Genomic DNA, 23,152 nt, shown 5'->3' with positions numbered 1-23,152 from the left:
CGTCATCAGCTCCGGGCAGAGTGTGTGCGTCTTGTGTGTGTGTGTTTGACCTGAACTCTCCCACATACAGCTGTTGAATATTAAGCTCTGATGTGTAGATTGTGTGTGGATTTCCCATTACTGCTGCAGTGCACTGGCCAGACACACACACACACACACACACACACACACACACACAAATTCTAGAGCACATGTTTAAGTAAACACAAGTGCGCACACACACATTTCTCGCCTTTTTCTTTAACCTCATGTGTTGACCACCCATCAGCTTCCATCATAAACCACTTCTCCCTCCGCCTTGTCTCCATAGCAACGCCATAGCAACCCCCGCTGACCCAGCCAGCCACTTGCAGTGCCTTTGATATGAACTCAACCCGCCCCTCTCAAACCTCTCCAACTGTCATCAGTGGCTGAGAGGGTTGTCCATCAGCCCTCCTGACATCTTGATTGGCGGTTGCTGCTCAGACATGCATGGAGAGTGCATCTCTTCAAAATGAGACGGGCCTGTGAAGGACGAGCGCAGGAATGCAGAAATTGAACTTAAGTTTCTCTCGTCATAAGTGAAAAACGGCGGGTGGCGCTTTCCATTGAAGGATAAGTGAATGAATGTTTGAGAGGTCTCAAGTTGAGTCCGTGTTTCTGTCCTTGATTGTTATAAGATGTAGCGTGTCCAAAGCGTCACACGCATCCATCACAGAAGTGCAACATGCATCATGCCATTGTGACAGACTCATTCATAGATGTGATGCCAGGACACACATCCTGCAGTTCAGTGATGTACAACATGTACTAAGCATGTCAGGGATACCTCCCATGTCTGCAAGGCTCCTGTGATAGCCTCATGAGCATTGACTTGATATATAAAAGTGATTACCAGCCCTGTAAACATGACTAATGCCCCAGCACTCTCTTCACTGACACTGGGCGTTGATGCTGTCTGTGTGTGTGTCGTTTGATCACTTAATGGTACAAATTGACTCTGCAATTGTGCTTTGAGCGATCATTGTGTCCTTATGTCCAGCGGTAAAGAGCTCTTGTATTATTGACAATACACACAAAGCACGCACTGCGCATACAAGCACAGACAGGCAAACGCACACTAGTCCCACTCACCAGACGGCTGTGTGAAGCGCCACAGATGGGGGAGGTGCTGCGCTGATCAATACATCGTCAGTTGCCCTGACTGTATCATTATCATTTTAATGGCTGCAGTATTTTCCCCGCTGATGGCTTTCGAAATGAACAAGACAACACCAGAGGTTTCTAAAAGTTCACTGCTGCTGCAGTCGGCTTGTGGCTGCAGGCCGGCCGGTGACATTTTGGAAACGCAGAGCAGCTAATGAAGACAATACAGATTAATGATATTGATTAATGCTATACTTGGAAAAAAAAAGGCACATTTTTTACATAGTTTATAGAGCCTTTCCTCTGTTGGTGCTTCTCAGATTTGGCTATACTTGACAAAGTGATACCAGTATTAATGTGATGAATGTCAGAGTCACTGTCAGGGGTGAGCCGACCTGTTCTGGTTTATATAATAAGAGCCTTTATGTAATATCATGCACTGCTTAACATTGGTTGAAATCCAATGTCTGCTTATGTTCTTTGCCACACTGTATGGTAATGGCATTCTGGATTATGGGTGCAATTAAGAATTATTTCCGTTATTGATCCAGTTGATGATTATTTTGCTGATGAATCATTTATAGTGCTAAAAAACAGGGAAGTTAAATGTTCTCACATGTGAGCCTGGAACCATCAAATTTTTGTCTTAGATCTTTGCTTTATAAATATCTTAAATAATTAATTAGTTATCAAAAGTATTGCTGATTAATTTTCTGTTGCTGGAACTAATGGTCTCAGAACTATCTGTGTGATCAGTATACAAAACCGATGGAAATATCTCTCTGATCAATGGATTAATAGTGCTGTTCAGTCATTTAACGAACATGTAAATAGCATAAAGTGCTTCTCAAAGGCTCAGTGTTGCAGACAAATTTGAAACGCTTATGAAGATCAAGTGAGAAGCAAGCCTCATAGTCCTGCTACCTGTCTTTCTTTTAAAGGTGGGTTTTGGTGGAGGAGAGTGGGAGATGGAGACAGGGAGAGACTTTGCATGCTATAGAGTGTGTGTGCGTGTGTACTCAGGCTCTCTGCATGTATCTTCTCCTGCAGTCCTGCATGTGGTGACAGGCTGACATCAGAGTAAAAGCCCCCTGAAGTCGTGTTGAACAGATGTCTCTCTGCTCTCTCAGTCTCCCCGGTGGTGGAATACATAGACCCGGCACTCTGTCGTCTCTCTCTCGCTCTCTCTCTCTCACTCCCTCTCCCTCTTCTTTGTCTGTCTTTCCCTCTGTCTATTCAATTTACTTTTCTAATAAAATTTGCTGTTCATTCTTCAGTCACCATACTTTTTAGACTCCCAATATTCTTCCATTTTTTTTCATTTTTATCTCTTTTTGACGTTCAGGAGTTTCCCCTCAGCTTTGTGAGACATCTCACTCTCAGATCAGTCTTTGTTCAGTAAAAAGGCCAGGTGAAATGGACTCTCGGTGAAGTGCCCTTGGTGTTCTGCTTTGTGTACTTTCTTTTAGTACTTCTCTGCGCGTGTGTGTGTGTCCAGTTTGTGTGTAGCTGCACTTTTTGTACAAGGCAATATTCCAAGCCCTGTGACGTGAGCCCTGTCTGTGAGAAAGCAGGCAATCTGGGCCTTGGCTTTTCTCCAGAACCACTTTCATTTCCATTCAGCAGTGGGATGTTGCTCACTGGAACACACATGTGCACTGCTGATGCACACACACACATACACACACCCACACAGAAACACAGAGAATCACTGGTAAATATAGACGAGCTGAAGAGTGTTCAGGCAGGGTCAGAGCCCAGCTGTCTTTGGGCTTCAGTAAGACTTTCTCTTTTTGTTTCTTATCTTGTGGAATTGGATATTTTCTTACAAACTCTTACTTATATGCATGCAGACGCATATAAACACACAAACACAAGCTGCTCTTGTTATGGTAGGAACGCATGATGCAACAGCAGAGCCATCCCTCCTAATGTCCCCTGGGAAAAATGAAGAGAGGGAGGGGTCGTGTTGAAGAAAAGAGAGACGTATCAGGCAACAACAAAAACAAGGGGAGACTGAGCGAGGAGGAAGAGTGACTGATTGACTGAGGAGAGGGAATAGAGGACAAAGTGAAAATGATAGAGGGACTCAAGCTTGAGGGGGGGAGATGGAGACAGGGACAGAGAGAGAGAGAGAGAGAGAGAGAGAGAGAGAGAGAGATCAGGCTTACAGTGGCTAATAGAAATTCCCTTGTTGCCTCATTGAGATGCAACGGTGGCTTGGGTAATGAGCTAGCTGCCGCTGACGCATTGATTTAGCCAGAAGACTCGCTCAAATTATCCCACTCCTCGAGAGAGATGTCAACAGTTCCGCCAATGGCCGCCGGGGTAATTACCAACGCATCCACCCACCACAACACCTCACCCAACCCCGCCTTGTATTTCATTCTTCTAATCTACACAACCCCACTGTCTCCACCCCCTTCCTGCCTTCCTCTGCAGCCCCTCCCTCTGGGATGTCCCATAGCCCAATATATTAGGTTTGCATAAGCAAGGTTCAGTGGGAGCACATACCTTCAGTGGCTCCAGTTGGAGTTCTTTGTGAATCCATGCTTTGCTGGGAGAAGCAATAGTATAGTACTGTAGATGGTAGAACTGCAGGTGAAATGTCAATGAAAAAAAAATACCTAGAATTCCTTGGATGGTGAGTGTAACTGGGTGGAAAATTGTCTCTCAGCAAAAAATAGTCATGTCCCTTTAAGATAATATGCAAATGACTATGTGTTATCGTGCTCTGCAGAATGCGCATTTATCATGGATTATTCATAGATTTAAAAATAGAGAAAACAGGAAAACATTCCAAATCAGATGAGTCATCTCAGCACACGTACTAGTAGTGATTCTGGAAATTGTTCCAAAATAAAATGTTTGTAAATGTGTAGATACACAAGAGAGCTTTTGTGAGAAGGTATATTACTGTACCTCAAAGCATGACGGCACAGTGATTCAGTAGCCCAGGTTTCACCCACTCTTCTCAATGCAGAGCATTAATCAGAAAAGTGTCTTTGCAAATATTATGTTAAAATTGTTATATTGTCTGCAAGTACACAATATATATAATGCAATGATATGATCTATTGGCCAAGTACCCAACCATTCTCAGGCTCTAAATTATGCAAGAAATCAAAACGCTTTCACTCTCACTGGTGTGTTGTCAGTGGTGTTGGTAGCAAAATGGACAAATCTAGGACTGAATTAATGCAACAACTCAAATCATGTCAGTGGTTGTTATATCAGCCATTAGAATGAACAGAATTACAGTGAGCTGGGCAGCGGCTGCCTGTGCTAGACTGTCTGCATGTGATAACAGTTTTCACTCTTGGTGTGTAGATCTGGCTCCTAACATGGATGTTTTGTTGAGATATGTCCTGTGCTTTTTTAAAAAATGCTGTACTGCGAGGCAGTTCTCTCTCACACACAAATGCACACTTCTTGTCTTCATTGTTTCCGTGCCTTGAGGTGTTTCCGATTGGACTATACAATAATGGTGAAGCTTTGACACTGTGACCTTTCTCCTGTGCAGCATTTGTTTTACGCGAGTGGAGAATAAAGGTTCTACAAAGACATAGGGAGGAGGAAGAAAAGCTGGGAGAGGAACTCGCCTGTATCTTTGAACCTTTGGACTTTTGATCAGGAAATGTGTGTGTGTGTGTGTGTGTGTGTGTGTATCAATGTCACACACCAGGAGGCGGCCCCTCTGCCTCAATCACACACATACATACACACATTCCCCCTATAGAAGATCGTTGTGTCCTAGATCCACACCCTGTGGGTGCACATAGGAACAACCTTGTGCATATTGACCATAATAGCGGGGTTTGTGCTCACCTTGGACAATCCTTCCTGCTGTTTTCTTTTTTTCCACTTATTTATGAAAGGGCTGAAATGTCAAAAAAATGGAAAAGTAACTTGTAGGTTAAGGTCTTGTTATGTGTAGAAAAATACGTTAGAAAATAAAAGAAGGAAGCGTCGGTTTGTTTGATGTGTTTTCCTTCAGCTGCGTGAAGTGAAGTTTGTGCCTCTGAGTGGGTGCTTCTAGCTCTCCCTGATAAAACCATCATAGCGGGACTCATTTTCAGTCCATGTGCTCAAGCCGTCATCTCCCCTGCCTGCCCCAAAGTGGGAACGCAGCACCCTCATTGCCAATTAAACTCCAATCAACAAACGAAGATGGAGTGAGACATCGAATTACATCCAATATCCTCTCCCATACTCAAGCCTGTCTTTGCCAGCCACAAATTAGCTTACAAATTAAGGCTCTGAAGATGGGAGAAGCCGAGTTTCCAGATAACAACCAAATAACATCCTGCTGGCATTTTGATGTATCGTTCCAACTTGGATCCAGCTTCCTGCCTTCTCTTGATGTGCAGAGAAAGTTTTTGTTGGGTTTTTTTCTTGGTTGAGCTTCGACCGTCCATTTCAATCTCGATTCGGAAGGAGGCTGGTTATTAAGACAGGTTGATGAGAACTCATCGCGCTGGAATCTGCTCCAGCTTGATCCATGTTTGGGTTGTCTATACAACATTTTCATTACCAAACGCACTTAATTAATGAAATAACTCAAGCTGAATTATAGATGAGGAAGGTTTGATTAATTGCTTCTTAGAGTCAGATTTCCTCTCCACTCTCTTTTCCAGCCCACACAATTGGCCTGTCTGAGTGGCATGCATGCCAGATATGGCGCGTTTTTTTTTTGTTTTTTTTTCGTGTTCTCGTGCATGTGTGTGAGCACACACGTGTGTGAGAAAAATACAGAAAGAAAGCACTGCCTTCTTTCAGCATGTCTCTCTATGGATACAGTGAGGTTTTGTAATATTATCCAGTCAGGTGTTTTAATAATTCATACTTTTATATTGGGGGTTATCTAACACATGACGTGCAGACAGTACGCTGCTCTTTGAAAGGTGTCTAGGGGCTCCTCTCACTGAAAAGCCTATCAGAGTCATCACCAAGGCACCAATCTTTAGCTCATCATGTCGCCTCTTCATTTGACTCCCATCTCCCTTTAGGAGCTCATGAGTGCATGTTTAGCATGCACAGACATATGTTTCAAGAGTGACACACATATGCACACCGGTAGCATCGTTTTCTGTGGCCATCTTATCCATTTGTGCGTACAAGTATGTTATATACTGTACACGAGCATGTGTCTGTGTGTACGCACATGTGCACGTGTTTGTCCCGTCTGCTGCGGCTGCTGCATTGGGCCTGGTGTGGCTAATTAAAAGAAGCCTTCTTGCATTATTCATGAGGCTGTAATTATACATTCCTTTTGCTGATCCCCAGTCAGAGGCATTAAAAATAGATCTGAGTCTCCATGCCCCGCCCTTCTAGGCCCCACTTTCACTCTGTGTTTTGACTATGTCTTCCCCAGCTTCTCTCTATTTATCTAACCTTATCAGTATTTCTCCATCTCACTGTCACTGGCCTCATTGTCACGGCCTTCTTTTTTTTTTTTTTTGTTCTTTCCATCGTTCCTCTTGTCTCCTCCATGTCTTCATTCACGTTTGCTCTGATGTTCCCTTTTGGGATTCGGGCAGAACATTCCTCTGACAGTGTCACTCTCGCTTCAGCTCTGTGGCCTGACCTCCAGTCACATCAGGCCAGAATTCAGAGCGGAATATTTAGAATCTGCAATGACATCTCAGCAGAAAGATTCAGAAGAGAAATCACTCCCTCTGATCAACTTAATGGAGAGACTGTAAAACCTCTAAAGTAAAGTTCTCCCTGACTTTTTTCTTATTTGTACATAAACTAAACTACAAAACCGAATCAACTCAAATGTGAGATGGCATCAGTACATATAAACTAGACTATGGTTATGTGGCAAACAAGACAATATTTGGTATGTCTGCCATATGCCTCCAGCACAAAGTTATCAACATCCAAGAACTTATTGCACAGTCGAATATATGACAGCCTGACTACTTTCAGAGCTATTTTCTGCTGTGCAATCATGCGTTAGTTGGCACTGGCATCGGTACTTGTTTGCCTTACTGGCAGAAAAGAGTGTGTGAAGCTTGCGTCTTCCACCGTGCAGGTGATGAGCTTCTGAGGACGTATCCATGCATATATTTTCACGTTGATGAGGCTGCTTCAGATAAGGGTGGGAATTTTGTAAGATCTGCCAATCAGAGAGCTTGTTAGGTAACTAAGTGGATCACTCGGTAGTCGCTGCCTTTGGCCGATCCGCTCAGTCATTCTCATATTGTTGTTTCAGAATTAAAAAAGAAAAGAAAAGAAAAGAAGATAACTGCCTTGAACTCAGCCATTGCTTCATCGCAGTACATCTCACTCAGTACTTCTTACACCCCATTTTCACTCTGTTTGTGTTTGTTGGGGGCTGGTTATATTATGTAAATGTAGTTGTGTAAATGGAATTGGCTTCCCACACCCATGACCCCACCCCCATACTAAACAGACAAAAACAAACATGCACACTCAAATGCACATATGAACACACAGGGAGCAAAGGCTAGCTGCTGTAGAAAATACACAGGAGAAATATATCTCCAGGATCTACAGTATGGCTTCGTGTATATGTTTTAGTGTACATGCAGGTTTATTGATAATCATTTATACAGTTATTTTTTCAGAGATAATCAAAGGTAAACACAGTCAACACACATTTTGTCTTCAATGGAGCAGTATTGGATATTATGAAACTCCCAAGTTGAAATGCTAGTACAATATCTGTATCTGAAAGTGCTAAGACCTATGCAAGGATCACAATCCCATGCCAAGTAAATTGGCTCTTAGCCATTTTCATGCATATATTGAGCTTTCTGATGGAGAGAAATTGATCATATCTGAACCAAAGCTGATGGTGTAAATCTATATTATTCAATAATAATAATGGAGTCCACTCTCCTTCACTCCGTCAAGTCAAAGCACTGAGGATCACTGTTAGAATAAAAGACTGTTTTAATTAGCTAAGAAATTCCCTGCAAAAGGGGGACACAGTTAAAAAAAAAAAAAAAAAACATCCTCCATTTCTGTTGTCAGTAAAGTACCATTACTGTTGTATTTGCCAAGAGATCCTTGTTTTGTGCAGGGAGTTAACTTATAAGGGAGCTTTCTGTATGCATGCGTCAGTGTGCCTCCCTCCTCGCTCCAGCACTCCAGGGCTAAACTGCTCTTCCTGCTTTTGAAGCTGTTCTGTTGGTCTGGGCCTCTGTTGTTACTGATGTTGTTGCTGTTGCTTTGGCTGGTAGGGTTTAGAGGGTTGCAGGGGAATTGAGGCTGGGTAGACTAACGTCACAGCTGACTGAAAATGCAAAAAAAAAAAAAAAAAAAGAGCGAAAGAGGAGGTGGAGGAATGGAAGAGATAGAGATTTAGTGAATGAAGAGGGTGGTAAGAAGCGGCGGGAGAGAGACAGACAGAGAGAGTGCATTCATTGAGGAGCGAGTGAATATTGTTTGATCTTCGACATGCTGTCTCCCTCCTGCACAGTATGACTCAACAGCTTTCTGCTGGCATATTCCCTATCTTTCTCTCTTTTTTTTTCCCGGATAGATGGAAGGATGAAGAGAGAGAAGGGGAGATAAACGGGTTAGAAAACACTGACTGACTGGGTAGAGAAGGAATGAGGTTAGAATTTGGCAGAAAGTGAGAAATGAGGGAAAGACAGAGCAACTAAACAGAGAGGAGAGCAAGCAGAAACAGATTTTGTGGCAGGGATTCACTGTTGCACATCTGCGTGTCTACAGTCCTGTGTATATGTCATGTAAATACTGTTTTCTGCATTGTAATGAGGTCAGGCCAATTAAAATCAAACACAATCAATGAACCTGCATTCAACATGCACAAATTTGTTATTCATTTATGTTCTCATTTATTTCAGTTTTATGTACCTGTAATATATTTCCATCCAGTGTTGAAACCATTTTCAGAGTTCGGCCTATGCGCACATAATGTATGATGTAAACAACAATAGTTGGCAAAAAGCGAGAGATTCTGTGGGAGGGATTCACTGCATTTCTCATCTATAATTGCACTTGTACTATATGAAGGCATTAATTTGTCATAACCACTTCTGTTTGGCACTTTGCTACCACCAGTGCATACAAAACTGAAATGACGAATATACAGTTGAGCTACAAGGAATGTATTTCTATTCCAGGCACCACCCACAGATGTTTGATGTTACAGAAAGTCTATGTAGAGCTAACAAAACTGAAGAGCATAATTTCATTTGATTATTTAACATTCCTGTTCATTAAATCTGTGTTTGCTTCTGTACTTGTGTGAACAACAGAGAGAGAGAGAGAGAGAGAGCGAGAGAGAGAAGGAGCGAGAAGGACAACACACAGATCCGTTGTGGTTAATGCTGGTTCCTTGACCCCTGCCCTCTGCCCTGGTGGAGGGGATTCCCACGCCCTGCCAGAGTGGTTTTTCCATGTGGCCAGGAGGACTTGTAGGAGTAAGCCCTTGTAGCACGTTGTGTTTCCTTTCAAACTCTGATCCCAGGACAGAGCTGTAGCCCCCACGTAGAGCATTCAGGGTTAGAGAGCATAAGTGGAAAGCAGCTCACAGATCTGTGCCTAAGGGCAACGAGCTTCTCAGAGCCCTGCACCTGAGGGAGACAAAGCTAAGCCAGCATAAGCTACTACCATCTGCTGGCATTGGCTTAGGGCTTCTGAAAGATCAAGTTTGAAAGTGAGAGAGGTGCGCAAGTGGAGACATCTCTTTTTCATCCTTCGCCCTCCTCTCCGAGGAGTCCCTTCCAGATGGATATTAAGCTATCCAGTAATGATCTTTAGCCGCATGGATGCCAGTGCTGTGAGGAGGATAAAGCTGAAGACATTGACCATGTGTGTGGTTAGCAGGTGGAGATCATAAAGTGCCTCTCCTAGACTCAAACACAAGCGTGGTGTTCCTGTCCTCTCTCCTCTCTGCTCTCCTTCGTTCCATCTTGGTGTCTCAGATTGATGGCAGGGGAAATCAGGCCCATATACAGGGTCCTTCTACTCTCCTACCTGTTCTTCCTAGGATGTCCCAGCTCTGCCTGATGATGAATTGACCACTGATCTCACAGGTTCTCTCACTGGTAGTGGAGGTTTCCAGGCTAACTCAGATAATATGTCAAAGCATTCAAATAAAGTGCTGTACACAGTTTTCACTTTGTAGGGTACTAAAGCTGATACAGATAAACTCCTCCATGTAGCGCCCCACAAGGATTCCAGATATTTCTCTCAGCTCGGTCACAACACGTGTTCAAAAAGTTCACTTACATGTTGCCATGATGAATATACTGACAGCAGTTAGAGATGTTTTTCCAGAAATGATGTCAACAAGTTCAGCTGCGATATCATGAAACACAATCACTCGAAGAGACAGTGAAGTGAGACAAAAAGCTCATTACAAAATCAATGCTGGCACATGGCTCAGTGAAGCAGTGCAAGAGACGCACTGCCATGAATGTTCTTTAGTTTTGGAGAAGTAAATTTTCACAACTCTGTGAAGATGTTGTTAATTAACTCATTTTCATTAATGATGAGTTACTACAGTCGTGGTTCCCAGTGTTTTTTTCTTTTTACTCTCTTTCCTTTCTTTCTTTCTTTCTTTCTTTCTTTCTTTCTTTCTTTCTTCTTTTGACTCTTAATTTCTTACCCTCAGTTCTTTAGCTTACTTCTCCGAAAGGGGCAAGCTCTGTGGACGCAATCAGTTCAGCTTTTATTCAAAAACTTTATTATTCATCCCTGATTTGTCAAAGCCAGCAGGGTGATGATTGAAACCATTCGACTTCGAAGCAATGCAGCAGCTTCCAGCGCAGTGCAGCAAAACACTCGTCGCCTCTGATGCTCGCTGAGCCGTGGACCAAAGTTCTCATTCTGTGTCTTTCTCCGGCATTCCCTCCACATTACATCATTAATCACAGAGGCGCATGGAAAGTAGAGAGTGCAGAGCCGGGATGGAGGCCAGGGGTCAGTCGATGGTGGCCTCTCCAGCCCATAAGTCCCTGGCTGGTGTCATTATTCTGACATTGTTGTGAAGGCGAGAGCTTTTGATGCTATTGATTTTGGAGGAGGCCGAAGGAGAGGCGAGATCGATGCACTTGCAGATTCGGAACGCGGGTCAGCTGCACAGCCTGCTTTCGTCCATACGCGTGTTAATGATAGTATATAAGTGTACAGTATATGTGACAATACCAGTCTGCATGTGTGTCCCTGGTACAGTTAATAAATTCCCTGTATGTGACACTCGATCACAACACAGTGCTGGCCTCTCCAGTGAGGGAATACACTCCCACGCATCTGCTTTACACCTACAAAGATACCAGCTGCACATACAGGTAAACACTTGCAATTAAAGTGAAATGTAATCCATATGTGTACACACACACACACACACACACACACACACACACACACACACACAATTATACATAGACACTGACAACTGTAGCTGTAATGTTCTTTGTATTCCCCACTTGAGTCTCTGACCCTTTGTGCTCTCAGTCAAAGCCTTACGTTTGAAGTTATGTTCAAAGACAGCCAATCTGGCTCAGCCCAGATTTAGATGAAAACCTGGTGTCTTCCTGGTCATCTCCTAAACCCTCCCCTCCCCAGCCTCACCACTCCAGGTTGAGCTCAGAATATTCACACAGATCTGCAAGTGTTTCCTCTGGGGTGTTATCACAGACAAGTAAAAGGGGCACAGGGAGTATAAAGCAATCACACTCATTACAGGACATTAGAGAGTAGGGGGTTGAGCGGTTAATTTTGGGGCATGGAGAAGCTGATGTTAATTAGATATTACAACATACTTGAGACAAGTTAAGTCACATTTATTGTGAGAAAACCTTGTGTCATTAATTGCATATTCCCTGTTGGAAGAGGATGGCGGGGTTGTACACGAGGCAGGGAGGAATCATTGAGTGTTATATAATCATAAGGATATCAGGTGGGGAGTTTAAAATGTTGCAATGGTGTTTAAGCTGAGACATGCTTCTGTAAAGATAGTGTACGTGGAAAAGTGTATGTGCAATGCAGAGAGAGGGTTTCAGAGCAACTGCAGCTGCACACAGAATAACTCAACCACATGTCTCTGTATCTGCAGTCCTATGCTTCAAACAGAATGCTGTTTTGTTGAGCCAAACCAAAAGCCGAAAAACACACATTATTATTTATTCTATTGCGTGGTTTATTTTATTTATTACTTTGTTTTTTTTCTATCCTTGGTTGAAAACTGTTTGTAATTTTTTTCTTTTGCTGTACATTCTGGTTTGGTAAATATGAGTCAGTCTCTTGTGCTAGTACACTTTTATGTAATCAAATTATGTACAAATATTGTGTGTTGGCAAACAGCTGCATGAATGTCGGCACACAACACCCACACATTATAACATACTCTAGCTTGGTTTAGGCCGGAATATATTATATCTGTCTAATTTTTATATAAAATACAACCATTTTAGGGATAGTAATATTAGGTATTTCGATAACTTTGTTGATCCCTTAAGTTTTCATATAGTGCTAACATCTGGTCCAAATTTTACCTAGTCCAAGACTTAATTAATGATTAAATACTTGCAATACTTCCTCATGTGGGCAGGACATTGTTGAGGAATATCATTTGAGTGTTGTTTAGGGATCCCTGATCTCCTTTACACAACATTGGCTTGGTAATGTTACACCACCAGTGACCAAACACAACACCAAAATTACGATAATTTGCCCCAAAAAGACAAATATACATTAATGTGGGCCAATGTGCCACTTTTATCTATTGCTGCCACATTTTGTGAGTTAAGCTGGTGTGATGTTTTGCCATGACGATTTGTTCCATTTTATTAGGTCTATTGCTGTTGTTTGTTGTTGATTTTTATCTATGTGGTATAAAATAAGCTTATGGCTTATGTCCCTGTGTGTTATGTACTGAACGTCCTTGTAAAAGTTCATTCCAATCCATACACAAAGTGGCTGTAAAATCGTAATGTGCTGTGTTCCTGTGCATATTTCCCTCCTGCTAATGCGCCCTTTGCTCACAAAAACACAGGCACTGGAGCAAGATGGATAGTGAGGCAAATAATCCAGTTAACTTTTCATGTGTTTGCAGGCAGATATTTTCTCTTTAATGTGTTTATCATGACTTATGAGCTTCTCTATAGCAGCCATTAACATATGATTACCATCACAGGGCTAATGGGTTTGTCTGTTCTCCCTCCTGCTCAACTGCCTCAACTCCTCTTTGGTAACATTCACTTCCTTCTTATCTGTCTGTCACTCTCTCTCTCTCTCTCTCACTCTCTGTCTCTCTTTGTCTCTCTCTCTCTCTCGCCTCCTCTCCTCCATGTGTCTCCACTCTTTGCCCCTGCGGCCCTTCAACTCCCAAGCCAGAGCCTCACTCCCACACAGTGCTCTCCATTATTGCTTAATTATCTGTGGCCTGTCATTTGAATAATGTGCTATCCCTGACGTTCAATCGCTTTCACATTTTCCCTTCATCTTTCACGTGCTCTTTAATATGTACTTCTTCTCCATCTCCCTCTGTTGCTTCCTGTCCTCCATCTCTCCCTCACCCTGTTGACATCTCTCCGGCCTCAGAACACTTGTCTCTGCACTCACCGCCTCCTCACAGCCCATTGACGCTCCTATTGTATTGGTCCATATAGAAATCAAACTATGCGAGAGACAGTGTGAGAGCAAGCTAGAAGTCCACGTAAGTGTGGTTCATGTCAGCCAACCAGATTACTTCTCTCCATAACGTGCTTCTCATAGTAACTGCACCGTTTCAGTGATAGGCACTTATTAACTTCATTCCACCATCTTCATCTCTGCCAGCATGAGAGTGACAAGAAATCAAAGCATCCACATTATTCCACTTTGGTGTTTCTATAAATTTTGTGTGCCAGCCGTTAGAGAGAGCTCAGATGATGTAGTTTACAAAGTTAAAAATCATCTTCTGTCGTCTCCAAAATCCCTGCAGCACCACGGGGCCGTCGGGGAAATCAATAATAGAGAGGCGACATTTATTTGTGTAGGGGTGTGTGTTTGTTTTCATTTTGTAAGTAATCTATCTGATGCAAACATCTTTGTAATGTGTGTGCAGCTCTGTGGTCCCTGGCAGAGAATGGATTGGTGCTGTCATCACGGCTCTCTTGTATTAAATACACACAAACCCACCACTTTGTTCCACTGTAACTGTACACTCATTGAGGTATCCCTGCCTGTTTTCTGCATTGTTTGTGGCTGAAGATACCTGGGGACATTTACTGAGGCAAAGCAGCGGAGATGCTTTTGTGATTGTGTGGCGAATCTTAGGATTCATGTGAGTTTTGATAGAAAGTTTGTGTGTGAATGCCAATACAACCGACTGTCACGGTGTATCAAACGCTCAAATCTCTCCCCATGCGTCAGTGTGTTTGTGAAGTAAAGGGTAATGTTTTCTGCCTGGGTGTCAAAATGTGACAACCTAATTTACTCTCCCGCAGTTAGGGGCATTGTTGCTTCGTTCTTGTCCTCTCACCTCTGTTTGTTACAGCTACCTTTTATTTTCTGTTTTAGCTAACTCAACACAACTGCATTACAGGCAGTTTAGTACATTATAGGAATCAATAACACAAATGGCCCCTTCACTTATTGCCTTTATGTCTCAAACAAACCCCAGAGGGCAGTTTATTTAAGGAACTGTTTACACTTCAGAAATCATTATTAGCATTCCATACATGAGGTCAAGGGCCATTTTACATCAGTTAGTTAGCCAAAAAAAAATGTAACACATTTTCTTCACACATCACTTTAATGTGACAGTGCTTTTTAAATGTCCCCAGCATAATGTGCTCACTAGGTGCTGTGAATATTTATCGTTCACTTTCTTGGTGTCATCTAAAAATCTCACAATCAGTCCTACATGAGCAGTGTTTGACCTATCTGACCTAATAAAGGGTGTGTTTCCTGTTTGTGTTGCAGGATTGGTCAAGCTTGGAGTCCACTGTGTAACATGCCAGAAAGTCGCCATAAAGATTGTCAACCGTGAGAAACTCAGCGAGTCAGTACTAATGAAGGTAAGTTAATAGCTTTCAGTTCTTTTTGTGGCTTTCAGTGTTACAACTCAGGTTGGTGAAGGATTTTTTTTACTTAAATTGTTCCATGTTTATGTATGTGAAGAAGGCAAGCACTTCTGAAACAAGATTTGGTAAAAACCTAGTATATTGGCTGGACCGTGTTGTAGTCTATTTGCATTCAGCCTGCTGTCAACTGGTTTCAGCTCTTTACCTGTTTGCTTCTCTCCTACTCGCTCACAGTATTTTAATACAACCCTATTCCCAATAAAGCTGTTGTCATGTTTTTCTGTTTCTGTTGTCAGACAACAGAAGTATGAAATAGTGACTGAAATGAGGTCCATTAAGACTACATGTTAACTTCCAAGCCATTAACAAGCTACTGCTCTGTACCGCTAAAGTCCTGGTTTCATAACCCCAATACAGAAGTTAAGGACAATGGCTGTGCTGTATGATTAGAGCTACTTGTCAGCATAGAGAGGTGTGCCTGCAGACCTTGTGCTTACGCAGGGGGGATTCTGGCGACACTCTTTGACAGCAAGCAGCTAAGCTTTGTCCAAAAAGTTGCTGAGTTTGTTGCTAGGAGCTATCTTGAAAAAAACTTAAGGGGTCTGATTGGAAACCCTGCTTGTTCATGCCAAATCACTTTGAAAGAGCAACCACCAATGGGGAAACCCCAACACTCAGCTGGCTGACCAATAGTGTAACTTCATCACTCAGTCAGTCAGTCATTGTTATAGCGGTTGCCCTGCTGTTGCAGCTGAGCCAAAATAAAAATCCTTTTTAAAGGGCATTTATTTTGCCATGGTTTCCTTGAGAAAGTTTACTATTTGTCAAGTTTCCAACAACCTTCAAAGATTTTGCAAGTTCTGGTGTCCTGTTGGCACAGCACAGTGGTACACACCAAGTAATCATGTTGTCCCTTTTGAAGTCTGGCTGGGGACCTTCATTCCTCTTTCTCTCCCGAGGATCTTAATATGCAGTAGCCCAGCTGAATGAAGCAGTACTAAAGGTCTGTCAGCTATGACTGAGTAGTGCTGTCCCTGCAAGAGCCACCTCTTTGACACAAGATCTGGGCTGGCTGCCAGCTAGCGTTTCAAAAATCTCTAGGAGTTGACTTCTTGAGCGAAGTCTAAATTTCAACATAAATCAATGGCTGATCTTGCAAAAACTGTTTGAATAAAAGTGATTTATATCATAATAAGCCTTATGAAGAGTGGAATCACTGGCTGAGTTAGTGACAGTGGGTCTTTGAAGCAGCTGATTTTCGTCCTTTTCAAATTTCAAACTGAAGGAGTCAGCTGTTTGGCTCCCCCGCCAGGAGCCAGAGCCACCAAGAAATCCTGGGGTAACACAACAATAAAGCAGGTTTCTGCAGCTGTAATTACTAGAGCCCCACTCCAAAATGCTTCAAAAACTTCTAGGAGAAAAAGTCCTTTTTATAATTTTTCCAGTTACCCACACAGAAGGATACAGTACAGATTGTTTTTCAATTTTACATCTCAGGGGCCCCGCTGGGCAACTCTATTCAGTGCCCACTCAAAATTGGCTTGCTGCAAAATTGGCCCTTGTGCTGATGGAATAGTTGTAAAGAAACCAAAGAGAGCAGGAATATAGAGGACAACAAGACGCCACAACCTGAAAATTGTCTTTCACAGGACACATGCAGAGAGGAGTGCTTTCTGTAATTGTTTGCTTATGAGCTGGAAAGCAGGAAGCTGATGGGTTTGCTCACAGTACAGGTTATCTGCAAATGGAAAATCCCTCTGTTTTGCATCACTTCTGTGGCAAAATCATTAGACTTTAGATGAAAAGCACTCTGTACTCGGATATTGCTGTTTGATAAACAGTCGGTATTAATCAGCTTCTTGCTGTGTCAGTGTCTCCCCGACTCTTTCACTTATTGCCGCCGTGCTCCGGAAGTCATCCTCTTTCTCTCTCTTATTCACTTCAACACGCGGTGTAATATTTTCATGAGGGAAAGACGGGTCATTTCTGTTGCCACAGCGCTGACAGAAGTATTATTAGTTGTAGCAGAAGAAGTTGGTGGAGCCGTTGTACTGTGTGACAGCAGTGAGGAAGGTAGCACGATAATGTCCCAACCCAGGTGTCTCACATGGCGCTGTCCTGCAGAGGAAAATGATAGTAACAGATGCCAAACACTGACAGGCTTCCGACAGGACCAAGGCTTTTGCTGAAGCTGCAGTTCAGAGCCAATTACTGAACCCAGCCGTTGTCACTCTTCTCTCAGCTGCTGGGCCCTAGTATGTTTGTGTATGAATGTGTGTATGTGTATGCGTGTCTATAACAGCAGGTGTTTGTTCATGTATGTGCCAGTAGGGAATGAATTATGCAGGAGCTGGGGGCAACTGGAATTCTCTGAAAGAGACAATTTTAATATGCGTCTTGTAAGTTTGGGAATAAAAGCCAAAAATCATAATCAATCACTGTTATGTCATGTTTCATGTAATTAAATCTTTCAAACTGAATGCAGCAACCCTGTTCCTCTGCCAATAGTGAACGATGCTTTCAGTTATGGATCAGATGGACAAATTTGTGTGAGTGTTTGTATCTGTTGTGTAGGAGTAGATTGTGCTGAGCAATGCTTGTATAGAAAAAGTGTGTGTGATCTTATGTGTGTCTTTGTGCTATTTGTCTTCCTCATGTAACACAGGAGAATTCAGTGTTTCACAGAGATGGTGAATCTAATTGATACAGTATAGTGCAAACAGGCAGTGTTGTTTATGTGTCAGCATTTCTGTGTGTTTATGTGCAGTGTGTGTATTGATTTGAACATAGGCATCTGATGTAAAGCAGCTTGAAGCCACCATTATAATTTAAAGCCACTGTACCAATGTGCATTTTTAACTTTTTACAGTGACTTGTCAGGCATTGGACCGCGCTGTTGGTGAGGTCACAATGTTCCCTCTAGTTTCGGGACACACCGACAATTTCTGTCACACATCAGATTACAAATCCACTCCTCTGTTCTGAGTCTTCCAACTTTGGCTGGACAGGTGTTTTCTGACTCAAATCCAACAGCCACTTCCCCATATTCCCACCCTGTTGCACTTCACAGTCTTATGTGTCTGTTCTCCGGCCTGCCTGTGTGGCTGTCAGACTGTCAGAGTGATCGGCCTGCACTCTACTGCAGAGTGCAGGCTCCAACTGTGAAATGTCACCTTTTAATATGCTAATGTATTGGGTCCCAATGGTGCCATTAGGGGAGAATCTGACTCTCCTGGACAGGTGTGTGTGTGTGTGTGTGTGTGTGTGTGTGTGTGTGTGTGTGTGTGTGTGTGTGTGTCTGACAACACACATTTATGCATGTGTACACACACTGATACACACATACAGGCCACGCACACGCTCACAAAAGTTCATAAGAATGCGTGTACATGTGTCATATTCATATATATGTGCACGAACACATCCTCCATGACACACGTCATCCCTCTACGTCTGTCCCTTCCCCTGACTGGCCTTGCGAGTCAGGGGTCTGTGGAGACGAGGAGACAGGTTGAATTAATTGTCTCAGAATATCTGGCAGAGAGGTCTGTCCTCCTCTCACTGAGTGTTGAACTTTATATAACTAATGTCGAACTCTTTAGTCCACAGCGCCACTGGCTATGAGACTTCAGACCAAAAAGACATTGAATTGTCTTGGATAATGAATTTGTCTATGAACTTTGTGTCAGTTTGTAACCAGGGAATGAGCCATGACGACTTCAAAGAGAAAGTGCAGCCCAATGTTTTATTTTTTTTTTTTCACTTCTAAGCAGAAAACCTAACAATGGAGTTAGCTGAATAGAAATAAGAGTTGCCATCAGTGGGAAGTCGCCGCCTGTCATGTTTCAGATGATGAGAAAGAAACAGACAGGAAGAGAATACACAATATGTGCACACATGACAGTATGTCAGCAGTCGTTGGCACCAGGGCCAAACAGAAAGGAGTGTGGTGATCCGATACAAAGTGAAGCCAAGAACTAACACTGTATGTGTTAGCGTGTGTGTGTGTGTGTGTGTGTGTGTGCGCGTGTGTGTGTTTGTATGTGTGTGTATGTGTGTGTGTGTGTGTGTGTGTGTGTGTGTGTGTGGATATGGGTGTATCTCCAGGGAGTAGTTAATGTTTCCGAAACTCAGCCAGCCCTCCCTTTTTCTCTCTCTATCTCTTTCTCTCTCCCCGCCATGTCCCTGTGGCGTGGAGCCGTGGGGTTGAGAGAGAGAGAATGAGAGAGAGAGAGAGAGAGAGCGAAGGAGGGCGAAAGAGAGCAAGGCTCAGGAGAGAGAGAGAGAGAGATGGACATGCTGTGAGAAACCCTGCTGAGACAAGATAACACAGACGCCTTAGTGGGTACACCACATCTCTACTCACGTTTCCTGTCGGGAGTGTGTTTTCTTCTTGATCTATTAATGCAACAGTCACACATATGGTGTGGTCAAATGGTTGTCATTTATAAAATCACAGGGGACAGTGAGATTTAAATAATGATTGATGATTTGTAGACGTGACGATTAAGAACACTCAGTGAGGTCAAAGTGCTGGGTAAGCCACAGAACATCCGACGAACATATCCCTGTCTGTTGAGAGGAGAGATGGAACGCCTCGCATGCTCTTGTCACAACAATTTGACAACTCTGTAATTGCTGGTGCCATGAGAATTCTGGGAAATAAAACTTGGTTCACAAGCCAGAAAAGCCTCCAATAAACAGGGCTCTGTATGATTTGAAAGATTACAATGTTAGTGCTAACTTGATACCAGAGTTTCAGTACTGATAGTAAAACAAAAATTGTTTTGTACTTTATTTTGGCAAATGTAAACAGGTTTTTCTACAAGTTCCTCATATTAGTGTTGCCTAAACACAAACTTTACACCTTACAGCTTAAAACTGCTTAATTATTTTTTTGATTTGAATCATTTCATCAAAGAAAACAATGTTATGAATCTGAGCAGATAGTCGGTTTCAGCTTCAGTCCTTGACAGTTTAGGCCTACTCGCTGCCACAGACCTTTGGTCATAGTTACTTTCATTAAACACACGGTCATACTGCAGTCTTTTATTGCAATGTTTCTAAGCTTCTTCTGTAACACCCATGGTCATACTGGTGACACTGACATGATGGAGAGAACAAACCCTGAGTAGAATCTTGCCACTGCAGTGTACTATGGTCTGACAAGCTTTCCCAGAGAGCAGAGGATCCGCTGTACCACATTTCATACCATATTACCTATCATTATGCTGAGTGGAGCAACTTTTCTAATCCGCAGTTTAGTCTCGGGGTGAGTTAAATTGTTGCTAGCCACCAGCGCTAACAACTAGCCGAGGGAGAAGGGTATCTTTAGCATGCAGCAGTTGGTAGTTGCTGTTGATGCCTGCTCTGTTTCTCCCTCTGAGCCAGTGAGCTGGTGGCGGCTGCTGCTGTTGGGATAAGGACAACTAATTAGCCGGAGTGACTCTCTCTCCTCCTGAAGCAGCACAACTTCAAAGTCACTCTACTGTCCCCAAGCCCGGAGAGAGAAAGGAAGAGAGGGAGTGGAGGGATGGAGTGGAGGATGAAGGGAGATAGAGGGGAGGGAAGAGTGTGTGTGTGTGTGTGTGTGTGTGTATGTGTGTGTGTGTGTGGGGAGGGTTAGAAAGGATGGCGAACATGAAGTTAGAATACTCTGAATAGATGTCTTATGAAGTAGATATCTCTACACAGTTGCGCTGTTTTTGAAGGTTTTTTTTTAATTTTTTTTATGCACAGTGAGGTTGCTTGTGGTTTGCTGACTCTGTCCTTGATGTCAGTCATAACATTTCAGAAAAGAAATGTGTGTGTGAGTGAGAGAGAAAGAGTTTGGAGATGGAGAAGTCAGCAGTATAATTGCCCCCAGAAGCAAATATTTGAAGTGCTACGCTAAGGACGCCGAACGTAAGAGTTGAGAATGACGAGGCAGTGCCACAGCCGGGGGAGCGAGATTACCTCAGATAGCCTTGAAATTTAATGGCAAGGAAAAGGATCAATACTTTTCTCTTGTAGATTGTTAATGAGCAACGTCATCACTGTTTGAATATGTGTCTTTCTGCCCACAAATCTTCTCTTCTATGGAACAATGCAAATGTATAATCTGTACTGTCTGTAACATTAGGGAAATCTTCATTCAGGATGATTGTATAACTCATTGGTATCTAAATTTTAAATGTGCATCATCTAAAATAACAATTTAGGAAGCCTTAAAGAGGCAGAAAACAGCAAGGAATAAAGGTTGAGTACACCAAGTGACAGACATTGTGGTGGGCGGGCGAGGAGCAGAATGCCATGGCCACAGATGAATCACGCAAGGTCTAATCTTGTCATCCCGACACCTCTGCGACAGCACTGTAGCTTTCTTTCTCCACTCTTCCCTCCTAATGATTATAGATCGGCCATTCTCTCCCATCTCTGTTGTGCCGTGAGTGGGTTGGATATAGAAATGCCTCCAACACGCACACGTCCTCCTTAACTTTATGTCTGTGTGTGAATGTGCACGCGCATACGTGTTTGTGCCTGTTTGTGCTGCAGTGTGTGAGCACAGACAACCTTTAAAATGAATGGGTTTCATATGTTGTGCCCCTGCGCGTTGATCCATCAGCTTTGTATGGTGCTGAGCCAGAAGCCGGGGCTTACCACACAGTTTGATCTCAACAGGCCGACTGTAGCAGTACAAGCTCTGTTTCTGCTGCTGTACGCTCGCTGCTGCTTTCACTCGTTTCTGCCCGTTGAAGTAATGTGTGTCTGCATTCAAAGGCAAAATTTTGCTATAAACAAATTCAAGAAGTGCATTCCTTAGTTTGGTTTCAATCAGCACTGTACACTTTCAGTGATACTTTTTTTTTTTTCTGTACTGATCACAACAAATCTCCCTGACCACTCTGCACTCTTCACTCTTCTTATTGTTACATCATTTTTTTCTCTTTGCCACTTGCTCCTTGTAGGAACTTAAATAGTATGGATTTCCCTGAACCTGTAAGCCTTTACAAAGCCTGTTGTCTGTTATCGGTCAATATGATGGTCACTCAGCTTTCTACATCCTAATTTGGTTTCCAATCGCCACTCCCAAATCAATGTATGTCCACTTCCCCCCCCTACTCTTTATTGAATGGTGATGAGGTGTTCAAGTGAAACGGAAATGTGGAAATAGATTTTACCCACAGGGCACGAGATGTTTGGGGATTGTTAAGAAATCTTCAGCTTATCACCCCATACCTGTGTCACATTGTGTTTCATGCTAGACACCAAACATTGAGTTTTACACAGTTGTGACTGGTAGTTTGGGATCTAACACATCCTAGAGAGACATGTAAAACCTTTAGTGCTGCTGCTCACCGTGGTGACAAAGCTCATCAAACACACACGGTGTTGTTTGACTGATTTTTTTTTTTTTATACCGCTCATATGTCTTATTGAGATAAAACAGAGATGGAGTGCAGACGAAATAATGAAATGGAGGATAGAAGAGCGCAAGATGTAGCGGGATCCCCCATTGAGCTCGACAGGAGACAGACAGACGTCTAAACCGATGGCATTTGTTTCTCCTCTTCAAAGGCAACAGCTGCTGTGTTGTCAGATAGATGAGAACACTTTGTTTGCTTTTTTATTTGTTGTTGCTTTGGTGTTGCTTTTGTTTTTTTTTCTTTTTTTTTCTTTTCCTTTTTCTTTGTAAGCGAAGGGCACATTTTATCCAATTCTCCTCCCCTTAAGATGCTTTCATGGGGAGATCAGCAGAGTTCCCCTTCAAAGTTTAGTTTTCTTTTTTATCCCTGTTTATTCTTTTGTTTTGCACTGGGAGTTCTTACCTCTTTATATTACCTGTGAACCCACTGAAGTGTGTTTTGTGTGTGTTTCTTCTCAGCCACCGGGTATTGTGATCTTCTTTTATCCATCTTGCTTGAGTAGAGACTAATGATTGAATAGTTGCATCATGTTCCCAAGAGAGGAAAAATCTACCTCAATTTTTACTTCCAAATCTGTCTTTGTCGTCTCTTTTTATGTCACGCTGC

General features: G+C 42.8%; 1 protein-coding gene across 2 annotated transcripts in view; it reads left to right on the top strand.

Moving 5' to 3' along the window:
- brsk2a (BR serine/threonine kinase 2a) overlaps positions 1-23,152 on the top strand; it is a 162,810-nt gene that overhangs the window by 76,470 nt on the left and 63,188 nt on the right. For both annotated transcript variants that reach the window (XM_087176421.1, XM_087176422.1), the window contains exon 2: positions 15,040-15,134. In XM_087176421.1, the coding sequence (XP_087032547.1) occupies positions 15,040-15,134 (95 nt within the window). The remainder of the gene's footprint in view (positions 1-15,039; positions 15,135-23,152) is intronic.

The sequence above is a fragment of the Seriola lalandi genome, unplaced genomic scaffold, assembly GCF_002814215.2.
Source record: "Seriola lalandi dorsalis isolate HSWRI2012SDOR001 ecotype SW California unplaced genomic scaffold, Sedor1 jcf7180002054553, whole genome shotgun sequence".
In the NCBI taxonomy this organism is placed as follows: domain Eukaryota; kingdom Metazoa; phylum Chordata; class Actinopteri; order Carangiformes; family Carangidae; genus Seriola; species Seriola lalandi.
The sequence above is the reverse complement of the archived record's forward strand: the minus strand, read 5'-3'. Positions and strand labels throughout refer to the sequence as shown.